We start from the raw sequence: 23,565 nt of genomic DNA, 5'->3' as shown, positions 1-23,565 counted from the left end.
AAACACATACTGATACCAACTTGTTTGTACATGTACTCCAGACAAATAATTCCATGCTCCAGGGCTGTCAGTTGTGATGAGAAAAATATATGCATGCGTATATATATATATATATATATAGTTATAAAAAATTTGAATCTGAATTCACATGAGTGTGAAAGGAGTGAGAAAGGTTTGATAAACCTTTACCTTTGCATAATTTTTGAGTACTTGTCTACATTCATCAAAACAGGAAGGGAAATAAGTAGAGATAGCACATAACCTAGTCATGGGGTTTACAGACAAGGAGAAATCCCCATATAGCCATCTGAGTTGTTGACCTGGTATGCAGAAATAGCCCCTTCTAAGCACTACATTCACAGATCAGGGGGTGTTCGGGGCTGCATCTGAAGAGGTGAAACAGCTGAGCAGTACAGCACCTTAGTGACTTTCGCTCATGTAAGGCTGTGCTTCTCATGAAGGTAGTCTTAACGAAGGTAATGGTGGAGTAGGTGCGCAAGTGCTGTGGTCCCCTGAATTACCTGGACAAATCCCCAGCTAGAGACACATTTGATCCCCACTTTTAAACTTGTACTGGAGAACAGCCTTTTAACCATCACTGCCTTGTACCCAGTGTCTTCTTGTGATCAGAGCAGAGATACCCAGATGCCCCTCGGTTTCTTTTTATCACTTATGGCTGCAAGATGGCACCAGCTAGCATCCATGTCCTCACACACCTCAGCTTTCCTTCCTTCTGTAATTCCTGTGAATACCACCAGGACTATCTAGGGGCTGATGAGTCAATTAGCATAACACACAGCATATCTCCTTGTTAGGCTTCCATTACCCCTTCATACAGGGTATTTTCTCCTGGTGCCTGAGCTTTGAGACTTAAAAATCCCACTGTCTGAGTTTTGTGAACTCTTTTTCTTCTAAGGAAGAAACCTTTAAAATACTGAGCATTCTGGATCCCTTCTTTTATCTGGGGGAATACCAAATCCTTGGTTAATGTAACACCTCAAAATCCTTCTGAAAAGGGACATCGTGGTTTTGATTCAGTCACTCTTGAGTTTATTGTCTCTGAATCCTGGTATAACTCCTCTGTTTATGAGTGATCTAGTGAGATTATAAATAATTTGTTTATGACTGCTCATGCATACATTCTAGTTAGGGTTGACCAAATGTCTGAGAGGAATAAATATTTCTAGCTGATGTGCACCAGTTATGAAGAATTCCACCAAACATACTTACATGAAGTTAAAGCCTGAAACAACGAATGCTAGAAAGATGCTGTGTACCAAGTGACAGCATCGAGACTGTTGCTGGTGTTTTGTGTGCAAAAGTTATTCTGTGTTGGGATACGCTAAACCTCAAGACAGCTTTTCTTGCAGAATAGGAAAGTCTGTACAGAGGGCAGGTAATAAATGGTTATTAAACTCTAATTGTGTCTCATACCTATTGCACAAGACTTTCCACATGGAGACAAGCCTTAAGAAAAGGTCACTTGACATAGGAAGAGGGTGGATAAGGCATTTGGCCCCTGGCACTTTTGTCACCCAAGATATGAGGCCACACCTCCATTAGCAGTCTTTTGAGCCCACATAATTTAATTAAGCTCATCTCTTGCCATAAAGCAGCATGGCTGATTGAAAGACTCAGTATCAGTGCAAAGAAACTGGCAGAGCCATAGTAACAGCCAGCTTCCTCATGCTTGGGCAATGGGAATATGTGGAATCAATGCATCAGATTATGAGCACTCTCACAGCAAGGAAGAGACAAAATAATCCCTGTTGGGTCAGGAGACAGTTTGGTTATGAAAGCAGTACATCTGTCAGCAACTATTCTTAGGCATAGAAGTGATTTATCAGACAGACTACCCCATTTTTTATCATACCGTGAATAAAAGACCAGACACTCATTTTTACAGTGTGATTTAAGGGGGTAGTGTTATTGGTCAATAAACCTTTGTAGGAGACGGGAACATCTGTTGTTTAATCATCTCCTCAAACAGACAGGCCAAAACCTAGAGTTCCTTTCAAACATACTTACATTTTTTTGCTTGACTAAATTGCTATTTGTAAATATATTCAAATCTCTTTCATTCCCAGATCCGTGGGAAAGCCAGACAGGGTGCTGACAGAGGGATCATAATTGTTGTGGTCTAGCCAAGACAACATTAGCACCTGGGTTTTGACAATATTGTCTGTTGGTTCTCATGAATTCAGCTTTCCTGCTGTATGTGGCAGTCCAGGAAAAGAGAGAATACCACTCCTCCCCCTTTACCTCTGCCCACTATGAAAGTCTACCTGGGTTTTTTTTTCACACTCTAATTAAATCCTTGAAGGTCTTCATTCAGCAGTGAGTAATCTACCACCCATTTGGATCTCAGTTCTGTTCTTAAAGGTCTAAAACACTCCTAACTTGAATTCAGGCCAATGCCTTGTTAATTATGGCTACGTCTGAGAAGATCATCTTGGTTAATACTATATCAGCAAGACAAGATGAAGAAATACAATACGTGATGAAAGACACACACCCTTTATAATTTTCCATCTCGATAAAGTGTTTCTCAAGCCTCACCCTAAATTCTTACCATAGGTGGTTACACAATGTCATTTGAAGGAAGTGATCCACTTACTGATTTTCTTCCTTGAGCTTCTTTCAGAGAAGGGAGAAGCCAGGCTGCATACTCCTTGGATTTAGAAAGTATGAGCCTTTTACTTGCAAGAAACTTTGAAACTTCCTTAAGAGTGCTTGTAGTAATCACCAAAACAGTGGTGAGTCATCAAATTTCAGTTCAAAGTCTATATAATCGATTTTTTAATTATATTAGGGTTTGTTTCAACAGAGCACAATTGGATCTCTCCCCATTTTCTGCTCGTATCAGGCAAGAGTTCATTCTCTTAGGCTGAAGCTGCTGATGGGGCTTTTTTGCAGGTGTCATTACTTTTGATTACTATGAAGTAGCCTCCTGATGATCAGTCCAGGTTTCCATCAAGCACTTACCATGACAGAAGCACCAATATTAAACAAAATGACTTTTTAAACTGTGGGGTTTTTTTCCTGGAGCCGTACCCTGAACTCTTTACTTGGCCTCCAAGCACCTCCTTAGTTTAGCTCACAGATTATGAACTGTGTGTATTGTGATTGCATATGTACACGTACACAGAGTATTTATTGACGAGCACTTCCCAAGAAAAGTAACTTACCTGCACATTATTTGGAGGGTTTTGCTGTGTGTTGCCTACACACACACTCAGCAGATCCTACACCATTTGGATTTTAACGGGAAGACACTTCCTGCATCTCTTTTGTACCTTGTATGGAACATGAGGGCACTCAGGACACAGGACATCCTAGCTAGACAGTGCAGCTCAGAAAATCCTTTTGTTGCATGGACTTACAGAAAAGGAGACTCTATGAATACAACACACAAGGCAAACAGAATTCTTCAAGATAATTCAGCAGCTCTTCTACTATTTTTTAATCTCATTTTCTCTTTCATGTTTTATCTTTTTTAGTCACCATTCCACCGTGCACAGACCACCTGGCCTCCATCCCATTAGTGTTACCTTTCTTGTCAATCCCCCTTGCCACGTCTCCTCCTCAGAGCTTTTTATGGATTCCTCCTCTGCCAGTAGCAGGTTCAAGACCTGCCAAGTTGCATAACCCCACGTGTGCCTCTGTTTTTTTCCCGTCTCTTGCTCCACCCCGTGCTAATTCCGCACATTCCACCAGCCTTCCCCTCGGACCGCTCCCTTCCTCTCTATTTTGTTCTTGCCTCATTATCTTCTTTTATGCCATCGGCCATCCTCGGAGAGCCCTGGCGGCCTCCCACCCCATGTTAGCTATGCATCCTCCCGCTCTCCTCTCCAAACAAAGCGGGAGGGCGGCAGATTCCATCTGTTCCCTGAATCATCCCGGCTGTGACAGGCACTTTCCATCTGCCCCAGCTCACTGCTGCACTGACTGCGGTTTGGAAGTTTAAAGCGCACCCACCTGAGCCAAACCCCGCTGAAAACACAACAGGACTCTCGCTGTTGAATCCAGGGCACTCTGAATCAGGCCATAAATCACCTGGAGCTGACATGCTCTTTTTTCGTTGCATTTTTTTTTTTTTCTTTTCTGTTTTACAGTGTAATGTACTGACACATCTCAAGTGTTGCATCAAAAGCAGGTACTGAAGCCCCAAACTGGTGCTTTTCCTGGCCATGGTCTTTCTTTTTACACAGTGACCTACAGACAGTTTACTTAAAAGTAAGCAAAATTTCTGGGGTTTGTATGACATCTAAATGCAGCCTAGGCTTAATTTTTACCCCTAAATGTACAGGTTGCCAGTGAGACCACTAATGTTGAATTCAGCTTGCAAGCTGCTTCTCCTGTATAATATACAAACGTATGGGTTCTTGCTCACGTTGATGGATGTTTCAATCATTTGTTACTGAGACCCCAACCATGCTGTTGTGGAAGGACTAACTGTACTGAAATCTGGAATCAAAGCCATAGGAAAATGACTGAAAATACTTCTTTCTCAACATACTTTCACATATAAAATTAATCAGAAGTAATATCCTGCCCAGTACTCTTGAATTAAACCTATGTTTGTCCTAGTCATTTTTTGTCACCTGAGTAAATGACTTATATATACTTAAATACTTACCTGTGTATATACTCAGAGACCAAATATGTACTTAAGCAACAAATGTTGCAGTGAATGCATGTCTTGTATGTACAAAAGAGCTTATTGACTTTGCTGGTTTATTTTTCTCCTACTTGAAAAGCCTGCTAAATTACTTTACAGTAGGGCCAAAGCAATAAACTTGAGTTTAGTATGAGCTGATTTAGTATTCGATCATTATTTCTTGACATGATTAACATGCCAAAAATGGGCTTAACACAACCTTTAGTGCAACTGCCAGATGAGTATATGAGCAGGTAAGACATTGCTGGACTCCAGCTGCCTGGTGTGGCTGGTTGCCCGTGCCTCAAGAGCTCCAGCATGTGCCTGTAATAATAGAAAAGGTTAATGCTGTGGTGTAGAAACCCCTTCAAATAAGGCCTTCCAGTTCCTCCCCTCCTGGTGAATTCCTGCTTGCTGTCTCATTTCCCCTGGGCACAGGTGCATTTACTGGAGAGGAGCCACTGAACCACCCAAGAGCACGGAGGCAGGGAGTTCAGGCTGGTCAGGCAGGCTGAAGGCAGCACACAGAAGACCCCCAGAAGCTTCACCATCCAGACATTTTGTTGTTTACTTCAAAAATGACAATGGCACAAAATGTCGGCGCTCATTTCTCTGGTTTAACACCCCAGTCAAGTCTGTCTTGGGAGCTCAGCAGAAAACTGCCCTCACCATTGTGCTGGATGACAGGAAAACGACACCAGCCTGCCTCCTGGATGAGAACAGGGAGAACTCAAAATGGCAGCTGAGTGCAGGTCCAGAACATCATCTTAATTCCAGAGGAGATTTCTTTGCAGTGGGTGCTGATTTCTGCTACAGCCAGCCCCATGAACATGGATTTTTGTAGTGTCCCCAACTCCTATTTATAAAGTACTCTAGGTATTTTTTAAAAATCTTGAAGTATATTAAATTGCACTCAGCAAGAAAACCAAGAAGTACTTCCTACATGCAGAGAAAGGAGCTAATAGAACAGAACTTTTGCATTTATAAATTTTAGACTAGATCTAATCCTCAGTTTTAGAAATCTCCCTAGCATAATGGTACTTGTAGCAGCAAACAGAAAATAGCCCATGCTGGAAAAAGTATTGCATAGGATCAACAATAATTGTGATAAGCTATATTAGTGTTTCCAATAGCTCCGCTGTATTTAAATGTGATTTATTGACAGATGTTTTTTATTTTTTTTTTTTTACAATAGTATCTCCTTCTCATAATGAAGACCAGTTTAGTTTTCTGATCACAATATAGAGGCCTCATCTGGGCAAAATTTTACATTTCTGTATGACATAGATTTTTGGTACCTAACTTTACCAGTCCTAACATTTTTAGAGGAAAAAAAAAAAACCCAGATTGCTTATTTCCTGTAAGCATACATACTTTTATTGCAAATATTGTGCAAATAGATTTCTGAAGTGAACATCCTTCAACTTTTTGCAAGTTATTCTGAAGCATCATTGTATTTCAATAAAATCATATAAACACAAACATCTTCTGGTATGGCTAATTAAAGTTAGGGGGGAAAAAAGATGTGACTATTCCTTCATGCTCACATTTAAATAAATCAAATAAAGTAAGATAATGACAACTGGGGGGAAGAACTACTTGAAGCTTCATCATTTTTCTTTCTCTCTTAGCAGTGTTATGCTACAGGCCTGATAACATCATGATGTGGGTCACCACATATTCCCTTAAAACCAGATTTGCCTCCGAGTGTAAATATGGGCGTTTAATAACCTTTGCACTGTGTGGAGATACACAGATAGGACTACAATACGGATGTGAAGCAAGAGGAGGAGGATATCTGAGAAATATGGATAGGTATGAGGGAGCAAAAAAATCCTTTGAATACCTCTATAAATATCTTCTAAAATCTAATTTCAGAATAGGCAATTTCAGCACAGCCATACCTGTATGGAACAATGCAACTCGTTTTCTGCATCTTAAAGGCTTAATTTTTTGCTATTGCAGATAGTTATCTTGGATAATTTAGAATATACTCCAGATCACAAAGGTAATCTTTGACATAAATTCAGTCTGAAATAGACAGGTAGTGCTTGATCTAGTACACATGAAAGAGTACATATATGCAAGTTACGTTGCATTATGCAATGCTATACATAATATTTTGCTCTCCTAATGGATTCCTTAATCGGGTCTTCTGAGCACTGTGCTTAAATCTCATCATTTTATTGATGCTTACTGATGTTTTGCAATTTATCTTGTAGTAAATTAATGCCCTTCAGATGAGTGATCTAAAAACCAGTGACAGCTGCTCAGCCAGGGGCAGCTGAAACACTGTATTTTTTAATTCTCACAAGAATGAGGCCTCACCTAAGTCAAACAGAACATGAACACAGCACATTAAATGTAAAAACCGAGATAAAAATCAACAATTAAGAAACATCAGAATCGATTTGCCACCTTAAACTTGTTTCCCTAACATGTTTGTATTAGGGACGTAGCTCCTGGTTATGCTACCATATGTTCTTGTTTTTCACAGGATCCCAGCTTTCATTGAAATAAAAAACCTGGTCCCTCTGACAGGGAATTTAAGGACAACAACTTTAAGGGAGTGTTTTACAAACATCTAAAGATAAAGCTCTGCTGAAGTGCTTGGTGCTGCTCCTGAACACAGAGATGCCACCATCCAGGTGCACGGGGTGTCAGTGCTTTGGATCACGTGGCCAACTGTTAAAAGGGAAGTGATAATTAAGACTTTCAGTGTAAAACCATCAGTGTGTATGATCAGTCCACAAAGATATGATGCGAAGAAGAAAGGAAGATTGCCTCAACAGGTCCAGGCAAGCACTTTTCTTCTTGGGCTTCCTCCATGCATCTCTAAGACGTACTGCACCGTTGTTTTCCTCTCACCCACATTAGTGGGGCATGACATGAATCTAGAAGGTGGCAGATGCAGTACATTTCTGGTGACTTGCTGGGACAAAAACGAGACTGTTGTTGGAAGGTGGTTATGGCTGAGAGGGACTCGGCATGAAAAGGCCCTGGCTGGAGATGGAGGTGAGCAATGCAAAGAGCAGGAGCTTGTGGCTGCTGGTGGCCACCAGCTGGTGACTTGGCTAAGCAGCAGATCAGCCAGTCCCTCAAACACTACACTGTGATCGCCTCCCATTCTGCGGTTATAGCTGAAAACCAAGATAGTGCCATTTGAACTACAAGTTATTGAAGCAATCGCTACCCACATATTTGTATTACTAGACATTGATAGGGAGTTCAGGTTTATCATGGTGTTTAGTTTTGCAAAACATCTCACTGAAATGGTTAGAACCATAACAGATGGAAAACTTGAGCACTCTTTAAATTTTTTATAATAGTGTGAGGCAAAATCAACTGAAAAAAAAACCCAGATAAAACCCAATACTCTTGCCTTTTTTTCCATTACATTGCCTGCCTTTGCAAACTTCTTTAGAACTTGCTTAAGAAACACCTAAAAGTTCCTCCTTTAGCCACTCTGTTGCTCCTCACATTGCTCTATTAACTGTAAGCCTACCAGCTCTACATGGAAAGAACTAATCTAGAAAACGTTCTGTGTCTTCTAGCTATAGTAAAAAAATAAAAATCTGTGTAATAAAATGAACCCACTACAGTTTAAGAGGACGGCAGGTCTGCTGCAATACAAAGCTTTTATTCACTTCTGAGGGAGTGAGAGAAACTCTCTAATTTTGGAAAGGCACAGGACCAATCAGTCCAATTTCAGCCCAGTGAATCTCTGCCTTCTGCCCTTCCTTCTGTTCCCCTGCAAGCTGCTATCAGCAAGCTGCACTGCCACAGAAGTTTCCTCCAGAGGGTACGTATGGTGCACAGCTTTCCTCTTTATCGTCTTCTGTAGCTGAAGACAAGGGTTGGAAACTGTAGGGAGAAGTTACTGAAATCATTAAGTTTAACATTAACCTCTTTTCAGGTATCTGCTAATATTTCAGGTAATTGTAATAACTGTAGGTGCTACTATGAATGTAATGGAAACCCCAGACATCAAAGAGACAAAGACCACCTGCCATTACCTGCAGAATCATTAACCTGCACTGAGTTAAGACAGACAATTCCTGAGCGAGGTTTTACATTTCCACCCCATTTTACTCTGCCACTATCCTTCATTCTACATGGCAGGGGAACATCTGACTGTTAAGAGATTAATTAGTAATTAAGAGTTGGTTCAAAACCATCACAAATTCAGAGAAGAAAGCAACCTAATCATGTTAGAAAACAGTTAGAAATATAAATTTCAGTCTCTTGGGATTTTCTTCTAAGCAGGAAATTCAAATGACTTTACTTTGAACGTATCAAATTGACCCCACTAACTAGATGTAATAAACAAATGGAGATATTTAAGCTGACATTTGAGCTGTGTCAAAGCCTTCTAAGCTTGTTCTGAGTAGATTAGTAGATAAGTGCTAGCCTTCCTATTCTGGGATATGTTCCAAGGCAAGCATGAGGACTGATAATTTCAGTTAACTCCAAAGTGGACAACACTGTATATATTTAAATAATGCAAATAATTTGCATAATTCTTATGACAAGCTACCAGTTGACACTGATGGTGTTGGGGTAAAAAAACCCTCTCTGCTTGGCACTGTATCCGAGAGCAAAAACTCCATCTCCTCTACCGTTCATTCAATCAGTATGTGAAACTATAACTATTAGCATGGGATATGCAGTTTCTCAAAAACACACAGTGTATCTAATCTGATCTAATCCCAGAAAAACTGATTTAATACATCCTTCTTGAAACAAGGAATATCATTAAACGTTTCAAAGACTCAGTAATATATTTGTAGACTTAAATAAGATAGTGGCAAATAAATACAGAGCCAGGTTCCTGTATTCCAGCAGTATTGACAAATCTGCAAGTATTTTTGTATGTTGTTGGGAGAAGCTTGCCAACTCTTGCTACTCATTCAGTTTTGCTGTACCTGTCAGTGATAACAAGTCCACAGAGCTGCTTTCAAAATAGTTCTTAAGTATTTGCCCAAGTGCATCCTTAGTCAGCAAAATACATGCGCAAATCTCTAATATGTTTAAAGATCCTGACTTCAATCCAATTCCAGTGCTCAACACTGCAGAGAAGAATCCCTCTAATATGATTACCTTGTAGGACATCCATCTAAGGGAATCTTCAGAACTGAGCTTGTAGAACAGTATAACAGTAGTTCTTGGCTATCAGGACTGTAAACCTCTAAATTAATGACCATTCTGTCACTCCATTCTGTGTGACTGTGAAAAGAAATAAAAGCAAGTTTTACCTTCAGCATTAAAACAGCAATCCCAAACCTACTACATAGGAAACATGGAAAAGTTTTCAGGTTTTATCCTCACGTATATGAAAGCCAGATCCACAAAAAGGCTTAATTACTTTAAGTGGAGGTTAGTCAGAAAAGTCCAAAATGGTGATTACTTAATCCATGAGATCCCTAAAGCTTTTCCCAATGACGTTTCACACTGGAACTATTATAAGCTTTGCACCTCATTATTTACCTTCCCTTTTCTTAGAAATGAGGATTGCCAGTGATCTATGCATGATTATGCGCATTCAGCAGCACACTGGCAAGACAAGAGTTTTGCATATGTAACATACAGCAGCCAGAGCCATTGCATTTGAAAGGAAGGAGAATTTCTGTAACAAATCACTTCTTCCAGATGTGCTTTAACAGCAAAGAGTAAGCCAGTTGTCTGTAGCCAAAGACACAGTGTACGTGATGGGTATCGTGCTGTGAATCCAATTTAGATTCTTTGCTGAGGAAAGAACTTTATCCAGGGAGAGAGTCAGGATTTTCAGGGCACCACTGTTTTCGTTCTTCCTTCTGACTAGTCTAGATATACCTCCTGCTCTGTGAGCTGACTCTGAATCCCATTTCTACCCGTCTGACTGCGGGCCCTGTACAAAGAGAACAAGGGACCCACAGAAATCTGAAATTAGTGCTGGTAGCTGGACATTTTAGAATTACATACTGATATGCTGAACTCTGCTTAAGTCTTTGTGGACCCAAGCATAAGTGTTTTTTTATGTCTCCTTGGCAGTGTTAAGAGATTTTGTTTACAAAGCTTCAGGATCTTCACATTTACAAGTGCTTTGCAGTAGTTGCATTCAAATGTCATTATTAAAAGGCGTATTTGTATTTGGTGTTAGCTAAGAAAAGGTTATCGAACATAACAAATTTATGACTTGCCTAAGTTTTTATTATTGGTTGCCTGTTTAAAAATTGTTACCTACCCGGCAAGTCACATTCTCCAGTTCCAGAGGGACATTTATTTTCTATCTCTTACTGTGGCCACGTAAACGTGACTTTGAGGCCCTCAGTTCTATGGAGTGCACAAAACCTTGTCCTGTTTCTTCCTGACATCCACATCTGTGATGCAGAGCAGAGCATCATCACTTTTCAAATGCCTCGCACGACTTATTTCAGTAAACTCTGGTTTCTATGTGGACTTGAAAATATCGAAATTTGGCGCCTGATTCATTTCAGTCTTATTATACCATATCTCAATGAAATTGGGAACGTGGTTCACCTTAAACTGTGTGTCTATCATGTTGGGAGAAAGTTGGGTGTCTAATTCACCATTACAGCTAGTCAGTTCAACACAGCCTTTGGAGCCTAGGTAGTAATTAAATTCATCCTGAAGTAGACACCTTCAATTTGATCATTCGGAAAGCTCCTCAGACTCCACTGAATGTACTGACCACGTCTCCGTTAGCTGTAACAAGCGCTTACCCACAGCTCCTAACCGGGCACTTACCCTGTGGACTTCAAAGTCGGGGTGAGCCTCGGGTGTCACAGTTTTCCACAGTGTGAGGAGCCAGGCTTCCCCAAGGCACCTACAGATTTCAAATTTAAATCACCTTTATAAGGACAAAGGTAATTACATGTGACACACGCAGCCTAACTTAGGTTTTACCCCTGCCTAGCCACACCCGAGCCCTGAAGCGCCCTTTCCTTTCCCTCAGGGCCTGCGAGCGCCCTCTGACAGGACCGGTCCCCAGGAGCTGCCCCAGCCTTACCGCGGGTTAATTAAGAGAATATATTCCGCCTATATGGGCTCCTAGAGGCTTCGCCGGGTACCGCTGGGGTCAGTTGGTGGCGATGCCGCCGAGAGGGCTGGGGGGGGCGGCGGGCCCGGCAGGGCACCTCACACCCCCACCCCACCCCCCCGCCGCCCGCCCGGCGGGCCCGGCAGGGGGCGCCGCCCGCTCGGTTGACGGCGGCGTTTGGCCCATCGCGGCCGCCTTAGCCGCGCCGTCCCCGGCCGCCGGCCCGCCGCGGTTCCTCGGGGTCTACCCGGCCTCTGGGGGTTCCGCCAGCGGCGCCCGCCGCGGCTGGGCCAGCCGCCATGTTCACCAGTACCGGTTCCAACGGGCTCTGTGAGTACCGGGCCCCGCCGCAGCCCGGGGGAAGAACGGAGTTGGGGGAGGGCGGTGGCGAGGGGTGTGTCGGCGTCTCCCCCCGCGGCGGGTGGCCCGGCCCCCTCCGCCGGTGACCCGGGGCGGGGGGCGCCGCTCTGAGGGACCCGGCGGGGTGGCGGCGCCCTGACCTCTGCGGGCGCCGCGGAGGCGGGTGTGGGGCCGCTCCCGCCGCCCGGCCTGGGCACGGCGTTGCTGCCGCCGCCGTCTCCTCTCCCCCTTCTCCACGCCGCGGGGGAGCTGCTGTCCTCATTCCCCCCTTCCCCTCACACGCGGCCTGGCCTCGGCTTTGACTTTTAAACTCGGGCTTTACCTCATCTGCCGCTGCGTGATTGCGGGTGAGGAGCGGTAGCGGTGCAGGAGGAGCCGTTACGCCGGCGCTTTCGGCAGCGGTCGGGGGGCGCCGCTTCACCGGCTTGGCCGCTTGGGCTGGCCGGCGGCGAGGGGCTGTGCCGGGGCGGAGCGGTCCTCTCCGGGCACGGCGGGCCCGGGGCCGACTCCGCGGCTCTGTGTTTGTGTGCGGATATAAATATATACGTCTCTCTATAAATACATATACATCAGAGCAGATAAATAACTCTTTTAATATGCAAAGAAGGTTACTGTTTAAACCGCTTCATTGGGACGACAGACTTAAGGGCAGATACGTTTCCGGCTCTGTTTAACTTCATTTTTACCTAGAGCATACCTAAATCATTTCATACCCCAGCGTTACTTGAACGGACTTCACAGGCGTTGAGGTTTGCTTCTGAGCTTGTTTACAGGACAAAAAATCTGCCCTTAGAAGCGGTGGTGAAGAACTGAACTGGCTGCGGCATGGACTTCGGCACTACAGTCCTCAGAACAGGCTGGGACAAATGATAGATCAAAACTTTGCTGACTAACCGTGCTTCACGCAAAATCCACATCTCGGTGTGAAAGCACCCTCGGAATAGGGGGGAATAATTCTGGCATTTAGGAAAGATTAATTAGTTGTAGCTATATTCTGTCTGAGGCATCCAAATGAGAGGGGGAATATTTTTGCAGATGAACCTGTACTTGATTCGCAGGTCCTGATTTTTTACTATTTTATGCCCCCAGTAATAGATGCTGTAGAACATACACATGTGTCTGTGTATAATTCTGTGAGAAAGAAGGTGAGGTGAAAAGTATCCTTGTGGATACTTTTGGTGGAAAGCCATGATAGGTATTTAAAAGTTTTTCCAAGATAAGTCCATCAAAAGGACGAGTGGAAAATTGTAGTCATAAGAAACATGTTTATGCTAGGATAAAACCCTAGGCAAGATGCCATTATACAAAAAGTAAATGTTTTAACTTTTTAAAAAAAAAATTTCAGGAGAACAAGTACAACATACACTGTTATTGACTCACCTGTTAACCTAAAGTGATTTTTCAGAAGACTTGGATGGTACAGGGGCACTGACAAACTTGGCTAGAGGCACGTATTTAGGTGGCAGTGACACATGCTCGCATAGTGCGCAACTATGGCAGTTTAAGATGTCCCTGTGCCTTCGGACTGTTTCTGCATTTGTAGCAGAAGTGACTGCTGCAGTAGCAGCAGGTATGTATACGGATTCAGTCACTGATGCGCAGGATCCAATGGTTTAAGCGGTTAATGAGACAGTGTCTGAAGTTGCATCGGGGAAACATACATGTACGTCCATGTTCTGTTCAGCCCCTGGGTCTTGGGAGCAGTAACCAAGGGCAGAAGGGCAATGACAAACAATTGTTGGGGCGCAGTTGGTGGATAAATGGATCTGTATTAGAGACCCTAGATAAAATAAGCAGATGCCTGGTTCAACAGCAATAAGAATGATCGTGCCAGGTCAGACTGAAGGCTCCTGTAGCTATCTCTAACAGACTTCTTAACATCTGAAATGTTTGGTTAAAGCCATATGTCAATACCATTTGTAAAACTTAGTAATACTAAGTGCCTTTCAGTCATGTATATCTTAGGTCATTTTAAAAAGTGACCCAGTTGTTGATTATATTTCTAGTAGATTAAGGGTTTTAGCATCTTTAGACATCGATGTGGCAGTAAAAATTAGAGGTTCATGTATTCTTTTTGCCTCGTTTTCATCATTGCCTTGTTTTCACGCCTTTCTGCAGAATTTCCCTCTTTAACAATGGGAAAACAAACAAACAACAAATGGCCCCAGACCTCTACTACATTTTGGTAATGTGATTCTTACTGGGCTTCTTGTGCAAAGTGTTTTAGCAAGAGTCCCAGAGACCCCCTTGTTTCTAGTTTTATAGAAGCAAGTCTGGGTTTGGCCTCCTCACCTTTTTTAAAACTTCTTTTTGATTTTAAAACTTATCAGAACCTAAACAATTATTTAACTCATTTGAAGTATTTTAGTTCTTGTTACTTCTTGAAATTGTGTTTTAATACTTTTCTGAAAGAGAGAGGACAGTAACCAGTGGCTCATTAGGGTATCAGTTGCAGCTGGTTATAAACTTTTTGCTCCATCTGGTAATATTAGTCTAATAAATGTTGACAGAATCTTGGGTGAGGGAGGATATTATTGTCCGTGTTCTTTGAATTCTTTGCATTTTATTTCTTCTGCTAATTTTAGAATAAACAAATAAATGGGCTATATCATAAAATTCCAGGAGATTGTGGAAACAATATGAATTTAATAGTCTGTGTTGTCATTAGAGGTCTAAATGAGAGAAATAAGAATCCTTATATTTTATTTGATGCAGTACATAAATCAAATTTGTAAGTTATGTCCTACAAGGCCTATCTCCTTTTGATTGATACTTCATTAGTCCCTTTTCCCATTCTTGCATCCTGTCTTAGTGTTTCTAGGCTCCCTCTCTCATCTCTAGCTGTTTTGATGAAAGCAAACTATTACTTTAAACTACAGGGAGACTGACATAATTAAGATATTTTCAAGATGTGTGCTAAATACTCATTTTAAACTGGTCTTTGATCCTCATCACATAGAATAATTTAATTAGGATGTTAAGTTTTGGACATTTTTCATCATATGTTATTCCTCTTGCTGTAAAAATTCGTGGAGCTTTGATTGACCCTAGAGTCAATTCTGTCTTTTGTAATGTCCCAAACATGGTGTCTGTGTGTGCTCAAGAGAAGGTAGTTTATAATTCAAATAAAAATTCTGAGTGCTTGTTAAAAATAAGTTATTGCTTAATATTCTAAACATTTAATATGGCAAAATATGACAGGAGAGATGACTGAACTTCGGTAGACCAAAGCCACTTAGCAGTATATTGATGTATTGTTTCTAGGAAACGTGGGAGGGAGACACTATAGCTTCTATTTTAGCACAATTTATTTATGACATTTATTTGGGAAAATCTTTGGCTGCATGCATGAACAAAATCTTGAGTGAGTAGATGGAAAACTTGAGTATTTTGATTATGTGTCTGTGGAGATTACTGAGTAGCTGCATTTCCAGATTTCTAGACCAGGAATACAGATGGGTTTGTTTAATCTGAATGCATTTTGCTTTTGTATTATAAGGTGGCCCTGACATACTACTACAATCTTAACAGAGTACTTTTAGCTTGTCTAAGATTTTCTGAAGTCCACTTATCTACTGTAGCTTGTCCTGATTGTTATCATTCTTCATTCCAGGCAAGATAGTTGTTGCGTTATTTAAGTCGGTTGATACAACAGTCATAAAAAACATAATCTAGATGTAGCCATAGATAGACCTTTTGGCTGGCTTTGTTACATGGATCTTCACTTGGTCAATGGCCAAATTTTATTTCTGCTAATACACCACTACTATGCTGAACAAACAGTATTTTTCAAAGCAATTACAAACTATGTCTATATTACTTACCTTGAGCTGACTTTGTGGATCACCTCTGTAGTATGGGTGCCAGTGGTTGCTACTCTATGATATGTGGCTACACAGAAAATTTCGTTTCACATCCTGGCTCTGTAGTTCAGGGAAGTGAACTGATACTGTCTTCATCCAAGGAATATTCAAAACTTGTGACTTCTTTACCGCAGATTCAGCTTCAAGTATTGCTTGACCTCTTCTATTGAAGTTGGTCTTCCTTGTAAATAATGCTTGAATAGCTGGGCCTGTGGAGAAGTCCTTGACCTTGTCCATGTGCCTTTTAAGGAGATGTCTCATGACTTTGAGCACTGCAGTTGAGTTCTTACATAAAGTGTTTCTCTAGTATTTCTTATCCTAGTTTAAGAGTTTCCTGGTATAAATCCTCCGTCCTACTTATCCTGTTCGGTACTCTTTTTAAAATCACATGTGTAGGCAGAGAGGTTCTTGAAAAGTGATGTTACAAGAGACATATAAAAGCAAATCCCTCCAGCAAACAAGTGGTTCAACACTGGGTGCACGTGAGCCAGTTCAAAAAAGTAGGTCCTTTACTAGTAGTGATATGCTGAATTCCAGACAGGCAGTATCAGGTGTAGCAGATGATGACTGTGCTGGGAGCTGGTAACACACCTACTCAGTGCATGGCACACACAGTTTTGGATGGGGAGATGTAAAAATAAACATAGCTGGTACATGTTACAACTATGAGATACTGAAGTCAGGAAACAACGAAGAACACCATTTGAAAGGACAAAGGCAGTTTGCTCTTGTTAAGGGAAACTGTTTCTGTTATCTGGAATATTGGAGGAGCTGGTATGTCCTGGGAAAAAAAGCCAGTTACCTTGGATAGTAGGAGGCACAGCACAGGCATATTCAAATGACTTAGCAAGATGCTAACCCAGTTGACTTGACTTGTAAAACTGCTGTTAAAAAGTTACTGCACTGTGTTCAGGAAGCATGCTGCAGCACCTGGCTTTAAGTTAAGGGCTTGAGAGGTGGGCTGTGGTGCTACAACCAGACTGGTTTCTTGTGCTGCAGTCTGCCAGTAGCTTGAGTTCCTTGAAGAATGCTGCTGAAGCACTTCAAGTGACTCTAGCAAAGGCTAGAGTGAGTGCATGAAGACTGACACTGGGCTGGCTGGTTGATGCTACTTAGCTGTATTTGCTGCTTGTTCACTTACATGCTATGTCCCAGGAGCAAATTATGATACGCAGAACCCTTTCCATTATAAGACATCAAGGCCTTTCCAACAACTTAAACCTGTAAGACCAGCACCAAACTTTTCTGCAGACACTGTAACATTCCCTCCCAATATTCTTCATGCTATGTGCAATATTGCACACGAGTGTAGTAGGAAAGCCTGTTAGAGCTAGTCTTTAAGGTAAAATCTAAGTCCCTGTTTTAAAGCCTATCCACTTGCTGCATCTGGAAAGTATTTGATTACTTTGCATACTGCACACAAGCTACTTTTTATAGTAGTAGTGAGTCCTTTGAACTTGCGTGCAAGCATTTCCTCTAATGCAATTTATGCTTTTACCTCTCTGTGAACCTTGTAGCGCAGTGCTAGCAATTTGTTAAAAATCCCCAAGGCAAGAAGGGTACGCTGCTGTGCTCCTCTGCTTGCATAACCTGAAAAACTGAGCTGTTTGGCAGAAGGGTCAGGAAAATAATAAAGGTATGTAAGTTGATGCTTTGAGGTATAACTGAAGGAAAAATGAAGTATGTATTGAATATATCAGAATTATGTGCATAACAATATTACGCAGTACAGTACTATACGGGAAAACAAATTAACTGGTACATCAGCATGCCACAGTGCAAACTGGTTCAAAGTATTAGCTTGAGTTCTGGGAGCAGCCTTAGCCACATCAGTTCAATTAGCCATGCACTGAACACCACAAAAACGCGTCTATTCTGCTGCTGCTGCTGCCGCAGAGCTAGCTCACTTCAAGCTAGCATGGGGACCTCTCTATGGTCTTGTGGTGTAGCCATACCTGATATTTCTGACGGGGTATACTAAAAGTAGTATGGTAATATGCTCTGTGTTTGGGAAGAACAATCTACTCATGCGATGAGCTTTTTTTTAACTTCAACCTGTTTTGTTTTTTATTTCTTTTCAAATGTTCTTTTAGAAACAAAGGTTTTCTTCTTTTTCTTTTGTAGCTCCTCATTATTTTATAGTTTGTAACCTGGGCTAAGACCAACTTTCTAAACAGTAATTGTATAGGTAACTGGTTTGATTACAATCTTAACCAGCACCTTTAAAAAACAGATTTAAAGCACAACCTCAGTTGGTTTCTTTACAGACTTTCTTAATATATATACTAACATTTACCTCTCGGCTTCTGCATTAATTTTATAAGCATTTGATGAAAGTCTTCCTGCAGCGATACTCTTACTGTGTTCACTTGTGAGCATCTCTATGATTAACCACCAGAGTACGCTGTGAAGTGACTGAACACAGGATCCCCTTCCTGTGGCTGTGTTCTGAGCCTAGACCAGGGGCAAGAGCTTTCTTGACCCAGATACTTCATTCAGTCATGTAGTACTTTCAGGAAGCAGTAACTTCATTGCTTTTGCAGGATCCCCTGGTATTGCATGTTTGTTTGTTTTGTTTTTTGTTTTTTTTTTTTTTTTCCAAAGGATGAAATATTAGAAAAATACTTACACTGGATTGAATAAACTCTAAAAAAAAAAAATAATAATCATGTGGTTAAATTCCATCCTGCCAGTCAGCATGCAATCTCCTGGTGTCTTCCAGATTCCTCAAGCAGTGTTACACGTGTCCCTATCTCTTGTCATCCTCCCTCCATGGTATGCTCTCATTTGTTCTCAGCTACTGTTCAGGACTCAGTGTGTGATTATAATAAAGACAAGTTTTTATTCCTCAGATCTAGTAAAATTGCTCCCGTCTCTCAAAAGCACACATAGGTGTCTAGGAAGCACTTAAAAATTGCTGTTCAGATTTGCATATGGGTTTCATCAGCCATTACAGTAAAGGACAGGCAAGGTTTCCAGGCATTCAGGTGGAGGTGTTTATGCTGCTGTTTGATGTGTAGCAAACTTGCATCTGAAGGGAAAAGAGTAGGCAAGAGTCCTTGACAACTCTGACTGTTTTGAAATGTTTCGGTTGGTTGGTGAACCTGCTGCAGGTTCTTGAACAGATCTTGGAATATAGGTGAATGTCTGCATGATAACTTAATGCAACCACTCAAAATACAGGTTTTTGGGAAGTACTGTGCATTCACATGCCTTGGTTATGGTTTAAAAGACTCACAGATGTTGTGCATCTGCACTAAAAAATGGTTCTTGAGTATTTTGTGCCATTGTAGCAGTCCCCAGATGTTAATTGTCTGTATGAAAGCAGCATGTCTGCCTCATAGCAGCTTGGTTTGGGAAGTTTGCAGATGATAGTGGAAAAAAAAGCTGCTACACAGCATGTTTCATCTGCAGCTGTGGTGTAAACTCAGTAGGGATCCCCACAAAAAACATCCTGAGCTAATTTAAGCATCTGCAGCTACTGCTCATCAGCTGGTGCTGGCAATGAGGTCCTCCCCCACATCAACGCTTGAGTCTCAGGCCTGGAATAGCAGTCCAGAGGGTGAAGTTGTTCCCTGAAAAGCCCTTCTGAAATGGTATCTTTGTCTGGCTGCTAGTTTTGATTTGCTTATCTGCTATGTCTCTTCACCTGTGAGAGGTGAACCATCAGGGTACTGTAAATCTTTTAAAAACTTGTAGCTACCACCACAGCTTTCATATTCTTACTAGTGCAGTGGTGGCTTCTGAAGCTGCAATTATCTGAGCAGTTGTGTCATAAACATCCCCCTCTGTGACAGACGGACACATCTATTCCTTAACATTCCGTATGTTGAAAGTGGTACTGGCAGCCAGGAAACTAGTAGCTTGTGGAAGATCTGTGGGCTTTGTAGTGAGTGCAGTGGTGGAATGTGGAGGTTTAGATTGACTGTGAGATTATGAGGGCAGTTTTGGGGAGGACTTGTCCATTGCACCAGGCAGAAGCAAAGATCTGTAATGAAGGCTAATGCTTTGCTCTTCCTCATAGCATGGGCATGTTCTGCTGGTTATTACAGTATTTCTCTCTTGGAAGCTCAGTATCTGTGTTGCAGCACGAATGCTATTACTGCCTGTTGTTTGAAAGAATTGCCATGTAAGGAGTATTTTGGGGTTGCAAATTTATTCCAAGGTCTTTGAAGATAGTATTTGATGTATTTTAACTCTTCGGGGTCAAAATGAGAGTTTATCCTTTCATTCTGCTTTCTTTATGTGGTATAGAGCCACTGTGTTTTTCTCTTCCGTGTGCACATTTACATTGGTGCTACCAGCAGCCACTGGTACCCCGGTAGGTTGGTAGTACATGTTTCCAACCTGCACATGGTTTCAGATCCACTGGACTGGAATTTTGCTTTCTAAATTTTACCTTTACATTCTAAGTAAGGAATTTAGCTATGTCAGAATGCCTGATTGTGCAGTATCTGGGGTTGTTACTAATTTTTGGTCTTACTGGTTGAAACATTCCACAGCGGTGGAGGAGTTGCTGGTGATGTCACAGCATTCCTTATTAAGGATCTATATGCTTTTGAGGGGTAAAACAAAATACTACATTGTACAGTGAAACACTTGGAAAAAACCTTTCCGGAGATGTGTTATTTATCTGGAAGAGTTTATCTTTCTCAAGTTTACTGGGCAAGAATAAACTTACCAACCATGATGATATTTTGAGAAGCTTGAGAGTAGAAGTTTCCGTTACTCATGTGATGCTCCCTGTGGGTGACGGTCACATTAATGCATTAGTTACTTCTGTGGTTTTTTGCTTGATGATGTGCTTAAAAATAAGTACTTTTCTCCTATATCAAGGTTTAAAGTGTCTAAGCTGAAAGCTAAAAGGAGACTCATCATAAAAATGTGTGTTCACACTTTTGGAGAAAACAGACAAGGTTCTTTCTGTTGGTTGGTTATTTTTGAATGCATTCCAATTAGGAATGAACTTGACAGAATAAAGTATTTCAAGTGTATATTACCTGTAATGTAAAAATGATCTAATGATATGAAAATTACAGTAAAATATAAAAATAAGTATTAAAGGTGTCTAGAGATACATAGTCACGGTGGGAAATCTAGTGATTTGCTTGTCACCTTTTTTGTGGTAATGTGATCCTTATGTGAAAAGTATTATAGGATTAATGAGTTCTTGTAAAAATTTATTTAAACTCATAAAATAATGTAGATGTATTTGATAGTAAAATAGGAAGTTTTATGAAACTTTGGTTCAGAAATGGCTATTGTTGTCACTACTACCATTGTTCTGATATAGAGTGTCCTTTCAAATATCTGTTGTATCCTGGTTATAAAACTGACCTTTTCACATTAAGAAAAGTTAATTTAACTAAGTTAAGCTCACTAAGGGAGCATTGCCTGAGGTTTCAAGTGAATATGTGTGTGCATTGTGTGTGCAGTAACTTCCAGACAGCTCCAGCTTCTTCTTTCCCCCAGTGTTCTGTGGTACTCTGATGGCTTCAAACTTTTTTGAAGCATCCAACCAAATCAGAGGAATGAATAATTTAAAAAATGGATGTCTAAAGACTATAGACCTTATTTTTGGAGAGGAAAAAAAAAACCCAAAAACCTAAACAAAGAAAGAATTGAAAGGTGGGTAGTTTTCTTGCATTAAAAAAAAAAAAAATTCAGCCAGGCTCTCTGCCCTCCTGATGTGTATCGCACAAAAAAAATCTAATCATAAAAGTAGAGCTTATGGTTAGCAGAGTAACATCAACTTGTGTCAATACAAATCACTGCCTAATTTCTATAAAAGGATAGTTCTTCAAGGCATTAATTTCTTGAGAGAATGTTGAAAACAAAATGTCTGGTTACTATTTAACTGTCATTAATATCTCCAAAGACTTCCTTTGGTTGGTGTGTTTTCTCTATCAGTTTGCAAGGTGTTGAGAACTTGGGAAATTCTTGAGGTAATCAGTGGTGCAGTGCTATTATGTTTTGCAATCACCCGTTTAAATACGTAACTTTTTAAATGTGAGGGACTTTTCTCTAAAATGGCTTTTTGTTTGTTTGGTTTTTGTCTTTAAGATAAAGCACCTTTGTCAAAGAGTCTGCTACTAGTCCCAAGTGCCATCTCGATTCTATTGACTCTGCTCTTCCAACATTATCAGAAGTTCTTTGCCTATAACCTACAAGCTATAAAAGACGATTTTCAGGTAAGAGTCAATTAATTTTGTGTGGAGAGAGACTGCAAACTATGTTCTTCCATGCGATCTTTTTCCCTGGTCTGTTTCTCCTTCGATTCTTTCCCTTTATTCACTGTTGTAGACCAGCTTGTTCCTACCTTTTTTTTTTTTTTTTTTTTTTTATGTTACTCCAGTACACCACTTTTTGGAAAAAGTGAGAAAAAGTGATCTGAAACAATCAACATAGCTTTTCACTTCTTTCTTTTGCCTGGGAAATGATTGGTTTTGTATCATTTTTCCTTCCAGCCACTGGCATTTGGAAGCTTGCTGGTTTAACCTGTGTAACAACAGAACTATTATAATATGAATGTCAGTATCTTCTTGTGCTTAGGTTTTAAGGTTGAAGAATGATGTTGTGATGGGGTACACTGATTATATATGAATTATTTTAACAACAGAGGCCATAACTTCCCCTCTGTAACTCTGTTGTAGTTAATCATGGAAAACTAAAATTTGCCTGTTGAATAGAACTGCTGCTTCTAACTGGAAGATTCCAAGTGATGGGGGAGTTTGTCATGCTCCTCAGTAATCTGCTGGATTGGTTAATTATTTTACTAGGCAATTCTTGCTTATTTCCAGTTCAAACTGAGATAGTTTATCGTTCAGGTATTGTGAGGTTTTGTTCTCAGCTTAATTAAGAATCCTCTAGTATCAGTTGTAATTGTTGAAATAATACGCTTAGACGTGATTAGGTAAGTTTTGTGTGTATTTGATCTTTTTCATTTTTTGAAATGACAAACTACTCAACAGAGAAGGGTCTGCAGATGCCTCTAATTATCTTAGCCCACATGTTTTACAGTTAGATCAAAAAAAGTATGTAGTCAACTTAATGTCTTTGGGGATGCCACTGTAGCATATAAACCTTAAAAGATTATTAGACCTAGCTAGTGATACTCTGTGATGTTGCAGTCTCTGTGATCTTTCTTGTCAACAAGAGCTTTATTGTAATGATGCAGACTTCAACTCTGCAAGAGCACTGCTTATATTTTCCAAGTGTCTTGCTAATGCTGTACAGCAAAAATACATAAATTAATGTCTGCCTTTTAAAAGTGTTACAACCAAGTGTTTGGGGAAGGGGATGAGAAAGTCTGAGAAACTATTCAAGTTTTAAATGGAAATGTTGTGGGTTTGGGGTTTGTTTATTTGTTTGTTTTGCAATTTGTCTTTAGAAGAATCCTCTCTTTTCATTTGTTTGATCTGCTGAAAAACAGTAGTAGCTGTGTCTTATTCAAAGAAACCATCTTGGAAGGGCAGGAAGGAGGATCCAGGTAACATCAGGCCACTCAGCCTTACCTTGGTCTCTAGGAAGGCCATGGAGAAATGGCTGCTAAAAAGATTTGCTCAACACATGCAGGACACAAAGAAGACAGGGAGCAGCCAACCAAGGTGAAGCGGACAGATCCTGTGGGTCACAATAGGTTG

General features: G+C 40.9%; 1 protein-coding gene and 1 long non-coding RNA gene across 2 annotated transcripts in view; one reads left to right on the top strand and one right to left on the bottom strand.

Moving 5' to 3' along the window:
• Nucleotides 1-5,653: 5,653 nt before the first annotated feature.
• On the bottom strand, nt 5,654-12,505 carry LOC141962659 (uncharacterized). The gene is made up of 4 exons (XR_012633972.1): nt 12,382-12,505; nt 11,408-11,486; nt 9,761-9,886; nt 5,654-8,524 (listed from the first exon to the last, which is right to left on the bottom strand). It is a non-coding gene; the product is annotated as an uncharacterized LOC141962659 (long non-coding RNA).
• UBAC2 (UBA domain containing 2) overlaps nt 11,889-23,565 on the top strand; it is a 101,802-nt gene continuing 90,125 nt past the window's right edge. The window contains exons 1-2 of the mRNA XM_074911015.1: nt 11,889-12,029; nt 21,986-22,113. Coding sequence (XP_074767116.1) covers nt 11,999-12,029; nt 21,986-22,113 — 159 coding nt within the window. The 5' untranslated portion in view covers nt 11,889-11,998. The remainder of the gene's footprint in view (nt 12,030-21,985; nt 22,114-23,565) is intronic.

The sequence above is a fragment of the Athene noctua genome, chromosome 1 (assembly GCF_965140245.1).
Source record: "Athene noctua chromosome 1, bAthNoc1.hap1.1, whole genome shotgun sequence".
Lineage (NCBI taxonomy): Eukaryota > Metazoa > Chordata > Aves > Strigiformes > Strigidae > Athene > Athene noctua.
The sequence above is the reverse complement of the archived record's forward strand: the minus strand, read 5'-3'. Positions and strand labels throughout refer to the sequence as shown.